This window comes from Mus caroli, unplaced genomic scaffold (genome assembly GCF_978045245.1).
Source record: "Mus caroli unplaced genomic scaffold, Mus_caroli_1 scaffold_12, whole genome shotgun sequence".
Lineage (NCBI taxonomy): Eukaryota > Metazoa > Chordata > Mammalia > Rodentia > Muridae > Mus > Mus caroli.
Genome location: NW_028227267.1, coordinates 59,572,016 through 59,587,251, shown reverse-complemented (window position 1 = coordinate 59,587,251; position 15,236 = coordinate 59,572,016). Strand labels below are relative to the sequence as shown.

Here is a 15,236-nt window from a genome sequence, read left to right as displayed (position 1 = left end):
GGACGAAGAGGAACTTCCCAGTGACATAGTGGCCCACTGGCAACATAACACTAAAACCCAGACCACCAGACATGGGGTCAGGCTCATGTCCCTGAAAACTGAGACCTACGCCAGGTGATGTCTGGGTCCTAAACACAGTCATTTTCCCTCTCTGGGTCACTGAGAAAAAGATGGATGCCAGCATAGCTCTTTCAGCCTCTTCTCTCACGCTCTGATATGGGAAGCTGCACTGTCACATATTTCTAACCAGAAGGGGGTTGGGTGCAGGGACCCAGGGTCTTGAGGTCTCTTGTCATTGCTTGCTGTCTGCTTGCATACAGGATGGGGCTGCTGAGCAGCAAGAGGCAGGTCAGTGAGAAGGGCAAGGGCTGGAGCCCCGTGAAGATCCGCACCCAGGACAAGGCTCCCCCACCCCTGCCACCCCTGGTGAGTGATCAGCCCCTTCCGGGACAGGGTCTAAGGCGCTCCCTGAAGCAGCTGCTTTGGGCTCATATGTCTCCATGATCGTTTCGTTCCATTCCCTGCTTGGTCACAAATCTATTAGTTCGGGGCAATTGGAGTAATGCCTGGACCCATGTCCTGCCCTGTCTGTCACTGTGGGCATCACCAAGATCCTAACAGAGGCCTGATGGGAGCCAAGACTGCTGGTTCCCTTTCCTAGATGAACCCTGGCCTCTCTTATAGCTGTATCAAAGCATCCTAGCTGTAGCAAAGCATCATACAGTACTCTGCATAGGATGAGATGTTTATTGAGTGGATGAATGAACTAGAAGATGGGCAAATTCAAACTTAGACAGACCAAGTTATTTTCCCGAAGTGGCACACTAACAAACAGAAGCCTAGAGCTTAACTTTTTAAAAGCCGTGGGATGCATCCGTACTTTAGAAAGATGACAATTCCATACTATTTCACTTGCTGGAGATAATTAGAATTACCTCTCCTGAGCTCCTGTCCCAAGGCCCTTTCTTTATCCATTTGGCTCATGGTTCTGGGTTACAGCCCATCATGGATGGACATGACACAATAGCAAGAGCTTATTGTATCTGCCTTCACCACAGTAACAAAATACTGTGACCCAGGCAACTCAGAGAGGAAAGGTTACTTGGGCTTCAGTTCCAGAGGGATAACAGTTGGTCAGATTTACCCACACTGATGCAGCTCATTATTTCATTGTTTTGCCATGGATCTTAAGGGCTACTGTCATGATGAAAAAATGCTTCATGTGTGACTATTACTATACTAGGCGTATCTTCATGTTATGGCCTGGCACACATGTGCAGGAGTCTTCCCATGGGATAGACACCCTGTGGATATTTACTGAGTTTTAGGGAAACACAATTTTCCAATATCTTTCTTTGCCAATGAATGCCCGTCCACAACGTCTTCTTTAATGGTAGAGCCAGGATGTTGACCGAGGTGACAGAACTTTTTCTCTTTGAAGCTAGGCATGGCCATACATGGTCAGGGCAAGGATGGCAGGTGGCCTGGGGTGACAGAGGTACTCCAAGGAGCTGATATAGTGTATACAGGATGTATCTAAATATCCCTGTAGGTGGCTACCCTCCTTCCTCAGAGTAGGTACCCACAGGTAATCTAGTCTCCTGGTTCTCCAGTGTCCTCTAGTTCTACCCTTGCTATAGACTGCTCACTAACTCAGTGTATTTCTGCCCAAGGTTGTATTCAACCACCTTACCCCACCATCTCCTAACCAGGACCCAGATGAAGGTAAGAAAAGAGCATGAGAGCACCTGTCTAAGGACATTGTGTGTTAGAACCAGAGCAGTTGTGGTGGGCCCTGTATGGCTAGAAAACACTGGGGGATGCTGGGAGCTTAGAAGGAGAATAAGAAAGGAGTTACAGGAACATGTCTGACACCCAAGGCCTGGCTTGGAGACTCTAGATCCCAAACTCCAAGGGCAGCAGGACTGCTCTGTCCTTCCCTCTCACGATGTGGAGGATGGATACCTTCTCACCTCCCTCTTTCCATAGCCCCTGGAAACCTTCCAGCCATCTGTACCATCTCCTTCATTCCAGACTCCACAGTGTTCTGATGGGACTATGGTGGTCCCATGATGAATGAGGCTCCTCTTGGGCCAGGACTCAGGCTTTTGAGGGCTTCCTGGATGGGATTTGTTTGGAACTGGCTACCAAATCATCCCATATCACCCATCCATACAAATCATTCCTTCACTCACTCACAGACAGTGTGGAGCATGAGCACTCAAACCACTGTATCCCAAAGATTGGGTAAGATGTCACAGTGGGTAACACATCTCTCCTGTCCCTCGAGAGCTAAGCCTGTCACCTTTATGAGCAAAGTGGTAGAACTGGTCGGTGTTGTCATCTGAGGGCCCTTACCCAGCTAAGGACACCATCTTTCCCATCAGATAGGTAACCCTTCACTTTCTAGTAGGGGGTATCCAATTTTTAAAATGGAGGCTCAGGGGAGGGAAATAACTGACTGCATTTGGCACAAGGGTTTAAGTCTCAACACTGTGAGGGACTCCTGCCATTCATGCTGAACCTCCTCCCACCAAGGGAAGGTCCCAGCCTCAGACCATACTACTCATCCATGACAATGTTAGGTCATCTGTGAGCTACAAGTCTCCAAGAGATTCTGCCAGGGATTAGGAACCCCTGGTGTCAAACAATGATCATCTGAAAAGTGTCCAGCATGCTCCTGCACCTTCTACTGCCTCACCGGCTCATCAACATCCTTCCAGGGGAGTCTCAGAGCCAAGAAGGCCAGGTGCTGAAAGCCATAGGTGCCCCTGGGAAGCTCTAGGTACCAATGCCATAGAGAGGGCGGGGCTGGAGTGGTCACATGACCTTTGGGATAGAGGCTGGGAAATGATGCTGAGGGGATACTTCAGAGGCAAGTTGGATGCAGGATCAGCTACTGGCTCTTAGACTTGGGCCTACCGCCCTCTGAGGGCTGGCAATGGCTGCCTCCACGTAGCTGCTCCCCCACCCTCAATCTTTGTCTTGGCCTTAGTTCTGAAAGGAAGATGAGCCAGGCAATGAGAGTCAGCCTACTCCTAGAGTGGCTGTGGGTCTGGTGTCACTTCCTGAGAATCCCCTCTTCGTTGCTGAGAGTGTAGCCTCATGTGGCTTCCTCTCATTAACGCTCTTAGGACCTGGAAGATGGTTTCCCCCAGACCTCTACTTCGGTTGTGGACCCCAGTGGTAGCCATCTCTTCCTTCTTCTTTCCAGAGGAGCGTTTTGTGGTGGCTCTGTTTGACTATGCCGCTGTGAATGACAGGGACCTTCAGGTGCTGAAGGGTGAGAAGCTCCAGGTCTTGAAGAGGTAAACTTCTAGCATCCTGTCCCCAGTCATCAAGGACCTCCCCGGCATTGTCTACTTCCCTAGTTCACCCACCCCATCCCTAGAGCACCCCTAAATGACCTTTTCTCTTGCCATTTCTCTCTCCTGAGTTCTGGGGTTCTCTTAGGCAGGGGTCATTGTCCTTCCCTCCAAGTCTTTCTGGTAAGGTGGTTTCCATGTCTGGCCTTCTGGCTGCTGTTAAAATCTAAGGGGACACCTCCCTGGATCCCACATAGCCACTCCACTTTGGCTTACTCTCTGTGTTCTTTCTCAGAACACCCTCCAGTCTGCTTATGTTCTCCCTTCTTCCTTCCTCCACCCTTCAGGCCCACACCATGCAACACCAAGGTCTGACTTTATTCTTAAAGGTCTGCAGTGGGTTTGAATTGAACGTGTAAGTGAGTGCCCTGATCTTAGAGTCTACACAGCTTTCCAGTTCCTCCTTTGTCAATCCCCTCCTGGGTTTGTTTTCTTAGCCAGGTCCAACTCATTCATAACTTTTGGACCTGCCCCATCCATTGGGACAGGGGCCGCTTCGTAAAGGGCGAGGTCCTCAGGTCGTCAGGCTATACAAGCAAATCTACCCTTCCTCTGCACTATGACCCCTTCTGCCTGTCACATGCTTATCCCAGTGGACAGGCCACTCCCACGGCACCTCCTTATCACCGGGCTGTCTGTCTGTCTGTCTCTCTCTGTGTCACTGTCTCTTACCAGATTGGGATCTGTTGTGGGGTGCTGAGAGCTGCTCAGTGTGTCTTGTATGAGCCTCTGACATATTTCTGTCTCCCCTTCTTCCTCTAGCACTGGAGACTGGTGGTTGGCCAGGTCACTCGTCACAGGAAGAGAAGGTTATGTGCCCAGCAACTTTGTGGCCCCAGTAGAGACTCTGGAAGTAGAAAAGTAGGTGAATAGACTTCGTCAAGCCAGAGACGGCAGGGCTGCTCTCACTGCTCTGGGTATGGCAGGGCCAGAAAGTGAGCTTAGTAGTGGCTGTTGGTGAGAGGCCAGGAATGGAAAGTTCTGGCTCTCTTCTAACACTCTGAGTGATGCCAAGGGAGTCTGTCTTCCATCTGAAGGAAGAGCTACTGATTCCTGGCTTCTCTAGATGAGACTGCCCACAGTGTCTGGTTCCCTCCAGAATCCATAGCAAAGCTCTATGTCCTGCGACCATTCCCCACCACTGCCAGAGACAGGCTCAGTCCTCAGAGGGCATCTTTAACTTTCTCATCACCAGCTCTCACACACCAGGAAGCTCCACCCGGGGCATTCCCCTACTCCCTCACATAGTGTAGAGACATGAGTATGCCCCACCTCATGGTGGTGACGGTACCTGCTTCCTTACCCTTCCCACACACCATGGGTCCTGGGTTTTCCCCCAGAACCATGTTGTATCAGTTATTTCTTTCATCACTATTTAAAATATATATAGTTTAAAGAAGGCTTCATTTTGGATCATGGTTAGAGAGAGTACATGATAGCATGAAAGGAAAGATACACCCTGCTCACGATGTTGCGAGAGTTCATGATGGTAGGAATGTACAGCCAGGCGCCTCTCACAGCTCAGTGGACCAGGAAGCAGCTTGAGCTTCACCAGGGCAGCTGAGCTGGCTTGTCACCTCCAGTGCCACTCCCATGGCTTCCAATTAGACCTCATATCTCGGAAGGTTCCACAACCTCCCACAAGAGCATCACTAGCCAGGGACCACATCTTCAAACATATACAACCCTGCAAGGAGCATTTTATATCTGTCCACAGCATGTGTTGAAAAGTCCCATGCTAAAGAGAGGTGAAATTGGAAGGAATCCAAACCCAGAAAGTCCCTGGCAGTGACATCACTGGCTCAGACAGCAAGGAAACTGCAAACTCATGCCAGGAGAAGGGTGGTAGAGGATCAGGAGCTATATCACAGACTAGCAGTGGCGAAGGTTACCTAACTCATGTTCTTGCTTTATCGCATTCATCCAAAATGTGAACCTAGAAGTTGATGGGATGAAGTGGGGTTGCAGGGGTCGAGGGGCCATCTGACTGAACAGGATGTGAGGGACATCTCAGGATTGACTTAGGGGTATCACCAACTCTGAGGCTCACCCACTCTTGCTATTTTCCAGATGGTTCTTCAGGACCATCAGCCGGAAGGATGCTGAGAGGCAGTTGCTGGCTCCGATGAACAAGGCCGGCTCCTTTCTCATCAGAGAGAGTGAGAGCAATAAAGGTTGGTCCAGGAGCCTTGCTGGCCCCGCTTGCCATGTGCTCATGGTCCTGGGAAGCCCCCATCGAGGCCTTGATCTGGAGTGGCAGGGATACCTGTTCCATGGCTTCTGTCCCTTGTCCCTGCCTGGGAGCTGCTTTGAGGCTGTCCACACCAGGTGAATCTCCTGGCCCCAAGACTGACACCACTGGATAGCAGGGGTCGTGGAAAGACCCAAATGCTACAGTGGCCACAAACTAGTGAACTGAGGCAGATGGGGCTGAGAAAGGAAAGGTACCAGAGAGCCATCAGTCCCCCAGCACATTTTGGAATCAAAGAGTCAAGATTGGAGAATCTTTAAAAAGCATCTCAGTCGGCAAGTGGTAGGTCACAGGAAAGACTAAGGGCTGTGGCAACCTCAAGGTGCGATGGACAGGAAGGCAGCCTCTTGGTGCACTTTTGCAAGTAGACTGTGAGAGACAGATTAGCAAGAAAGACACAAGAGGAGAAAGGTCTTAAGATGGGGACAGCTATGCCTACAGAGCATCTGAAACAATCTGCAACACAGTATCAAGGTCCTCATACAGAAAGGTGTGCAGGCCTGACCCCTCGTGGTGGAGAGTGGGACTGCTCCTCAAACGCGTGTTCATAGGAAGGGTAGGGTGCCTCCTTCTCGGTGCCCCTAAGCCTACTGTAGCTAACTCTTCTCCTAACCTTCATGCAATGGCCCCATTTCACAACTAATTTGAAAATAGGAGATTCTGTGGCAGCCACGGGGCTGGACAGAGGCATTTTATAAAGGCTCAGGAAGAAGTTTCTTAGCAGGAAACTCTTTCTTCCTCTGTGCCTTGCCACCTGCTTCCTTCTCTATACAAAAATGTCAACACAGACTGTAAAGCACAGTGTGACCTTGGAAAGACCTCTGGTGAGCATCTTGCTATGCTTCCAGGAAGGACATTTGCACGGGAGGCCCTGAGTCTCCCAAATCCTGAGTCCCTCAAATCAAAGATATTTAAGTTCCAAGTCCGCTGGAGACCTCTCATTTCTCAGTATTCTAGGCATCCCCAAGAGAGGACCCATAGATAGCTGAGAAACGGTCCTGTCTGCTCCAGAGTTCCTGATTCCCTGGCAGTTTAGGGACTTGGAGGGAAGTCTGGGTCAGACAGCCAATAGGGTTAAGATAAAAGGAAGGGAATTTATGCTGAGATGGCTGAGGACTGAGTCCAGAATTTGGGGAACCTTCTTCACATCTCACAAGTGCCAACGATGGCCCTGGGTTTACATTACTGTGTCTCACTTTGCATGTATCTATTAACCCTGTAGGTGCCTTTTCCCTGTCCGTGAAAGATGTCACCACCCAGGGGGAGGTGGTCAAGCACTATAAAATCCGCTCACTGGACAATGGAGGCTATTACATCTCCCCCCGGATCACCTTTCCCACCCTCCAGGCCCTGGTGCAGCACTATTCGAGTAAGAGGCATTGGGAATCCCTGGGATCTCTACCACATGGCCCTAAACTGTACGAGTTTGGGGGGGGGGGAGTGTCCTCCAAACCAGACTTAAGGATTTGCCAACTTGCAGCTTGATGATTTCAAGATCAGAGGCCTAATGCTTGGGGTGGGGCTATTCGGAATGTCGCAAAGACCTACAGTCTTGGAGAGTGCAGGTTCCAGACATCAAGTCCCACCTGCCACTGTGGGAGTGAGGAGACAAGAGACACAGTTCTAGAACAATGTGGTTCTTAAGGCACAGCTGCTCTAGGGACCACCAGGACCCTTTTTTCTTTCCTGAAACAGAGAAAGGGGATGGTTTGTGTCAGAAGTTGACTCTGCCCTGTGTGAACCTGGCCCCGAAGAACCTCTGGGCCCAAGATGAATGGGAAATCCCCAGGCAGTCTCTCAAGTTGGTCAGGAAACTTGGGTCTGGGCAGTTTGGCGAAGTCTGGATGGGTGAGTTGTGGCATCCCCAATTCCCTCTCTCTCCTCTCTGTTCTGAGCCTGGCCACGGGAGGCAGGCAGTTCCATACGGGCACACACCCCTTTCCTGAGAGGCCTATGAGGCATAGAGGCAGAGCTGAATGTGTCTACACAAATGAGTTTATAAAGCCCAGATGCCAAGGGATTCACATCATTATCTTATCTTCCCTGTAGTGGAAGGGACTCGAATCCAGCTCTCCCGATTTGTAAGCCAGTCCCTCTTTCATTCTCAGACAGATGTTGTCTTTGTGGCTGACTTCTGTGAACTTGACCATTTCACTAGGTCCTCTTAACTCCAGCTCTTCAGACACAAGCCATACATCAGATAGTGGGAGTCAGGAGCCAGGAGCTCCAGGGTCTTTGCAAACAGAAGTCACATTTGCTGGTGTGTGACTGTGGGGTCCTGACCCCAGTAGCCGTGCCACTCTGTCATAGCTGCTGCCTGCTGCTGCTTACTTAAAGCACCCAGATAGGGTGTAACATAAGGCCCTTTGTCTTGTTCTGCTCTGGTCTATGTCTCAAAGTTCTATTTTGATGCCTCCTGGAGCCTCACACCCAGAACCTGGAAACTCACACCTTTATACGGAGCTGCAGACCTGGTCCTCACCAAGGCTCAGCACCCATAGGAAGAACAAGCCCCGGCCATTGCCTTACACACTTTAGTGGGTGTCATCCCACACCCCAGACTGCATGAACCCCAACACATCCTGAGGCTCTGTCACGGGGTTCTCAGAGACAAGCTGGCATCTTATACAAGATATAAACTCCCATCATGCCCGCAGGAACTGCACGTTCCAGCTTGGACCTTGGGTCCAGATAGAGTGAGGCTTGAATCTGTGGTCAAGGACGTTCTTCAACGTCTGAATGGTTCCTTCACTCTCCCGCCCTTTAGGTTATTACAAAAATAACATGAAGGTGGCCATCAAGACCCTGAAGGAGGGAACCATGTCACCGGAAGCTTTCCTGGGCGAGGCCAACGTGATGAAAACCCTGCAGCATGAGAGGCTGGTTCGTCTCTACGCTGTGGTCACCAGAGAGCCCATTTACATCGTCACTGAATACATGGCCAGAGGTGGGGGCCTCTCTCCCTCTATGGGACAGAGCTTACAGGGCAGAAACAAGAGTGGAGCATGCTGGCGGATTTGCCTGGCCCCAGGGGTTCCTATAGGGGATCTGTAAGCTTTGTTTTACAAGAGGGAGGACTGAGAAAGAAGGTAGAATAGATTTTAGAGAGCTGTGTTCTCAGCTCAGGGGAATCTCAGCCTTCCAGAGACCCCCAGTTTTGCTTCTGAGTTGTACTTTCCACTCTTGGAGCAAGCCCTGTGTTTCTGGAACCTCATTTTTGCTTCTGGAATACACACATCATGCTTTGATCCCCACTATGATGGGCAGAGCCTTGCAAATTAGGAAGAGCTGTAGACTAGGCATCCAAAGGTGGATCTAATAATCCCAGTTCCACCTCTTCCCAGGGATGGGAACTTTTGCAAACCTGTGAACATTTCACAGTGTGGGTTGATAAGGGGAATGGGCCTGGGCGGCCTCTGCAGTGCCTCCCGCAGGGAGCAGTTGGCCAGGCACCAGACCTGGCTCAGCCTCCGACCTAAGGGACCTCACCCTCCATGGCCCTGACATCACCTTTCCTCCTGTAGGTCCTCAGTGTTACCATGCTAATTGTAATAGTTGTTACCAAGAGGGGCGGCATCACAGGCTATGCTGGGAGCCTGCCTCCTGGCTGCAGTTTTCAAGAGCACCTCCCAGGCCGTGAGCTCTGTGGAAGAGCCACTTTCATTACTTGCCCCAGCTCTCTCTTCTGGTGTTTTCTTGTTAATGTTTGGTCCTCGGAGGAGGGGCGGTGGGGGGGGGGGTCTGTCTAGGAGGGGAGTGGACTAACCTGGGAACGGCACGCTGGAAAAGAACACTAGCCTTAGGCCCAGAGCTGGTCTGCCCCAGCTCTGCTGACCCAGGAGACCCCAGATGTGCCCCTGAATTTGACTGAGAACTAACTTTTGGAAGTCTGGGAGCTAGTGTTTCCCTGAAGCCCGAGGCACCTCAGCCATAGGCAGATCACCCCCACCCCCTCACACAGACACAGACCACACCATCAGAGCCAGGCTCCAGTCACTTTGCAGTTGCTGTCTTTCTTCTCCTAGGATGCTTGCTGGATTTTCTGAAGACCGATGAAGGTAGCAGGTTGTCCCTTCCAAGGCTGATTGACATGTCAGCCCAGGTTGGTGAGCTCTGAAGCAGAGAGGGAACCTGGAGGGAGGGCGCCCCACTCTGTGCTTTGTGACTGTACTGAATTCCCTGGTAGGAGGCTGTGCTGATCAGATGTGGGCTCAATTGTGAAGGGCAGAAAGCCTGAAGTAGTGACCTCTAAATATATAAACCCCTAGAGAAGAACAGATGAGAGACTTTACTCACCGATGTCCTCTGCCCTGCTAGCATGGTAGATGCTGAAGCTTCATCACCCACCATTGACCCTTAGCCAGCAAGATGATGGTGATAAAAATCCCACCTCCTTTCCTCTAGAGACACGTCCCTCCCACCACCCTACTCACCTCAATGAGAGGCTCCCTTGGCTGCAAGGGAGTCTGGGAAATGTAGTTCCAATTCTGGGCAGCCATGATGGAGTAGGGTAGTTCTAATTATTAGGAAGGTAGAGATGGCAGTGGATGTTGGAAAGCTGGAGAATAGGAAAGAATTCTGTTTTGAATGTAGGCAGGTATGCTTTGCTCTGACTTCCTTCTCCAATGCTCTCATCCTGTCCTAAGACCCCCTAAATCTTGGTATTGGCCTGGAACTGACCTCAGCCTGATGAGGCATGAGCCACACAGAATACAAGGCACAAAACTTTCTAGGGCCACCTTCTAAACACACACACACACACACACACACACACACACACACACACACACACACACACCACCAGGAATGTTTCCCATCAGGAATTTTAAGAGCCAGGCCTCAGCTGTCCTGGATTATTGGCCTTTGGTTCCCTCTGAATCCATCCATGTGTAGACCTCTCCAGCCTCTGCTAGAAGAGTGCAGAATTGAGATTGGGCAGTATCTTTATCCCCGGGGGATTTTAGCTGAGGGTTCTAACTGGCAGGAAGACACATCTGGGGGCCCTGAGTATGACTGTTGAAACTGGAGCTCTCAGCAAGAAAGCTGTGGTCTGTGGCCAGCCTGCGAGACACACTGTCAACACACAGAGAGCTATAAAGGGGAGCCTTCCCACCCACACTTTAACCCACTTGCCCACTTTAACTTCCGACCCTATCCTACATTATCTGCAGCTGCTATCAGCCCAGGAACTGAGGTCACAGTGTCTTTTTCCACTGGGGTAGCAGAGATCTGTTGATGCAGCTGTTAGGATGGACACAGAAACTTAACCCTGGCGACTGGCTTTGAGTCAGGCACTGGATGGACAGAAGCTGGTCCACCTCTGCAGCCACAAGAATGGTGGTCCTATACAGTGCAGACTGCCTTGGACTCTTCCTGTCTGCACATTTCCAGCCAGTGCCCAGGACCAGCCCTTGTCAGAGACCACATCTACCAAGGCTTTTCTGGACAAGAGGGAGGGGTTGTTGGCTCTGCTCTTGAGCAGTTTGCTGCTCATCAATGGGTGAACAAGCCTCATTAATGTCTTTGGGTACAAAGCACCAGGGAGAAGATCTAGAGAGAGTCCTGGCTCCCCTTTTGCTTTGTAGCATCTTTTCCACAGATGCAGATTGGCCTCTGTCTTCTATGTTTGTGTAGGGTCCCCCCCCCCAAAGCAGATTCGTACGTGTTAGCTAACAGTGCGAGCATTGCCAGGGCTCCCTAGACAGAAGCTGTTTATTTAGCCCTGGCTTTCCAACCCGCACAGTCCCACACTAGCAAATGCATATTGACTGAGTGGTTTCACAAGGGGTAAATGAGGAGACTCATGCATAAAGCAGAGCCCTGTGGAAACAGATGCAGGGCCGAGGGCTGGCATGCAGCTCAATAGGAGAGAAGTTGATAGTATATGTACCTAAGTTCCTGGACAAGTAGGATCCATCTAGAAGCTGGCATCCTGCAAGAGCAAGTGAGAGCTGAAGTCACCTTTTCCATCCATCAGTGAGTGACTGAAGACCTAATGGCCCGGTACAGGTGCTTGGGACAGACAAGGCTTCTCTTCAGTGAGAGTCTCTGTTCCTCTGGAGCACCTGGGGCAGGGGCAGGGGCTCAGCTATAGTCACCTTATTCAACACTGACCCTAACCCTGTGTCCCAGAGATGACTTCTCATGCTCTGGGTAATAAGTATGGCCTCTCAGGGAAGTGACCCAGCCCATTGGACATTAGTGATTCCAAGGCATGGTTGGCTCCTCTGAGAGAAGTGTCCACTGAGGGAGTAGCCCTGCCCTTCCGTGCTATGCCCCTATACCCTGTTCATCCTTTCTCCTTCCTGTCTCATTAGAGGCTATCTACAACCCCAGCCTTCTTTGCTATTCCCAGTCCACAGAACCTTGGAGACAATTGTCTGAAAAAGGGGGACAGGGCTGGGGATGTCAGTCTAGCTTCTCTGCTGCCCTGAGTCTGGGTTAGTCTCGTGGGAAGGGGTGGGTACCTTCTCTCTCCCCCTTCCCCATTCAGCCCTGTTCCTTCTCACTGGGCAGGGAATGTGAGGCTGGCCTTATGAGCTGGTAGGCTCCATCCTTGCTGCCCTTCACCATGTGGCCTGTCTCCTCAGGTTGCAGAGGGGATGGCTTACATAGAGCGCATGAATTCCATCCACCGTGACCTGCGAGCAGCCAACATCCTGGTGTCTGAGACATTGTGCTGCAAAATCGCTGACTTCGGCTTGGCCAGGATCATTGACAGTGAATACACTGCCCAAGAGGGTGAGCAGAGTGTGTGAGTGTACACACACACACACACACACACACACACACACACGAAAGCCTTTGAACGTCTCAACTCTCTGGAGCCCCCTTGAATGTCTCCTTGCTGTTGGAGATGACTAGGGAGACCCATGGTCCTTGTGTTTGGTCCTTTCCCATCCAGCTCAGCACTTCCTTTCCCTAGATGGGAGGGGGTGGCAGAGAAGCAACTCAAGCCCCTTGGGAGTCTTCATTCAGAATAGCCTTGGATTGCTCAGCTATCTTCTCCCCATCCTGGAGACTCCAGTGCATATAAATCCAGAAGAAAGACGGAGGAAAAGACCTGCACTCCCTTCCCCTTGTTTCACCCTCTGAGCTCCAGACTAAGTTGAGAAAATCCTCCTGTGGAAGGAGGGTGTCAGGGAGCACACGTTGGAAAACACAGCTCTAACTAAAGCATGAGCATCCAACCCTTGCACCCGAAGGGTTGCATGGATGCTCTTCTCTTACTGTGAGTGAGGAAAATTGACTTTGCAAGAGGATTCTGGTGCATTGATCAAGCAAGCTGGTTTAGGGCATTAATCAGTGGAGTCAGGAGGAGAGCCACGTCTTGGGGGCTGATAACCCCCTCAGAGGACTTCCACCTGGCTCCCCAGACAGTGAAACCATCAGGGGGGAGGTGGCCAATGCCACCTCAGCCTGAGGTTGGCTCTCAGTGCCAACCAAGGCTGTAGCCGTCACGGTCTGAACTGAGATGGGCCTTGCTATCCCTCCACACAGTGGCCCTCAGAGGTGTCTGTCTGAGTGCCAGGTTTGCCTTTAGCAGGAAAGCACTGACCGAAGCCCACCCATACCATGGTCCCTGCCGCTGGACAAGGCCGAGTGAGATAGGAAAGGATGCTTCCATCCCAGATGGACATGCACAGGGCTGGGGACATAGCTCAGTCAGCAGACTGCCTCTCTGGCACGAAGCCCGTGGTTTCATATTCAGTGGAGTATAAATGGGGCATGCTGGTGCATGGCTGCGATCCCAGCACAGTGGAAGGTGATGGCAGGAGGATTAGGAGTTCAAGGTTACCCTGGCTATGCTCTAGTTGGAGGCCAGTCTGGGATATACACAAGACTCTGTCTCCAAAAAATCAAAATCAAACAAAACAGTAAGTCAGATAGAAGCATGTATGGGTGGTACTGGTTCTGTTGTTGGTTTTGTTTTTGCTTTTTTGGTTTGGTTTGGTTTGGTTTTTGGTTTTCAAAGACAGGCTCCTCTATGTAGCCCTTGCTGTCCTTGAACTTGCTCTGTGAACCAGGTTGGCCTTGAACTCAGAGATCCAAATGCCTCTGTCTCCTAAATGCTGGGATCAAAGGTGTGTACCACACCACCCAGGGACATCGACACTGTTCTTAAGAACTCCTAGGATAGTAGCAAGTGACTGTGTCTTCCTATATCCTCATGTATCCAGTGTACACATCCTGCAGGACCCCCAGTGGGAACGGGCAGATAGGGCCAGGGCTCTGTGGGTTGGGGGTGGATGGTTGGCTGTCCCTGGAGCTACTGCACTTTCATGGCAGGGGCCAAGTTCCCCATCAAGTGGACTGCCCCGGAGGCCATCCACTTCGGGGTGTTTACCATCAAGGCTGATGTGTGGTCCTTCGGAGTCTTGCTGATGGAGATTGTCACCTACGGGCGCGTTCCCTACCCAGGTAGGCACTGTCCCTGACCTTCCTACCGTCCTCCTGGGACATCCTGATGGTGACTCCCCAGGCTCACTGACTGTGGGTATGTCACGCTGGTGAGAGCAGGGTCCTGTCACAGGGACTGAAGCCCAGCCCTGAATTGTGGGCTTCCTCTCCTTCTGCACATTGCTCAGGGCCACAGGGAGAGGGAGAGGGAGAGGGAGAGGGAGAGGGAGAGGGAGAGGGAGAGGGAGAGGGAGAGGGAGAGGGAGAGGGAGAGGGAGAGGGAGAAATTAGGGTGGAATTAGATGGTGTAAGAGACAGGCGTAATGGCTCAAGCTTGTGATTCCAGCCCTTGGGAGGCTGAGACAGACAGATAGATCTCAAGTTCAAGACCAGTCTGGCCTATACAAGAAGACCTGTGTGAAAAGCCAAAGTGGTACTACGATCCTGGCACCGATGTGACCTGCCAGGGTTACACTAGCCATAGTGTATCAGAGCCCACTCTTTCCCTTCTAGTGCTGGTCAGGGCCTAGTCTAGTGCCCTCAGGGCCAGTGACTGCACTCCTGGAGCACCACCTGCCCTGAAGCTCCCTGTCCGCCCTCCTGTAGGAATGAGCAACCCTGAGGTCATCCGTAGCCTGGAGCACGGCTACCGAATGCCATGCCCAGAGACATGTCCACCGGAGTTGTACAATGATGTCATCACTGAGTGCTGGCGGGGCCGGCCAGAGGAGCGGCCTACCTTTGAGTTCCTGCAGTCGGTGTTGGAGGACTTCTACACAGCAACGGAGGGCCAATATGAGCTGCAGCCCTAGCAACCAATGGTCTCTTCAGGGCTCCCAGCCTGAGCCTCCTGGTGGACTCTGACTTTGGGTTAATATGTTCACACTTAGCTCTTCTTCCAGGTAGGATGCAGAATCAGGGAAGAATGGTGTGCCTGCTTCTCAAGTGAGGGAGCCAGGAGATAAAGATGGCTTCATGGTGAGGCATGAGCTCTCAAGGCACAACCTTGGTCCACCCTTCACTGGCTGTGTGCCTTTGGGCAAGTTACTTAGCTGCTCTGTGTCTTCTCTTCCTTGAATGTAAAATGAGCAAGGATTGTGTTAAAACTTACCTCCAGTTGTGTTCAGACCCCGGATGGTCCTGAGATCAGTCTGACCAGTTAGCGATGGACAGTATGTCAGGCTGTCATAACCCAGAGTGCAATCAGAGCTCCCATTTCT

The 15,236-nt window shown here is 51.4% G+C and overlaps 1 protein-coding gene across 1 annotated transcript; it reads left to right on the top strand.

Moving 5' to 3' along the window:
* The first annotated feature begins 321 nt into the window (after positions 1–321).
* Positions 322–14,828, top strand: Blk (BLK proto-oncogene, Src family tyrosine kinase). Its single transcript, XM_021181516.2, has 12 exons — positions 322–426; positions 1,674–1,725; positions 3,215–3,308; positions 4,128–4,226; positions 5,436–5,539; positions 6,839–6,985; positions 7,312–7,464; positions 8,384–8,563; positions 9,642–9,718; positions 12,207–12,357; positions 13,906–14,037; positions 14,623–14,828. The coding sequence occupies exons 1-12, from the start codon at positions 322–324 to the stop codon at positions 14,826–14,828; spliced, it is 1,500 nt and encodes a 499-aa protein (XP_021037175.1).
* Positions 14,829–15,236: the final 408 nt, after the last annotated feature.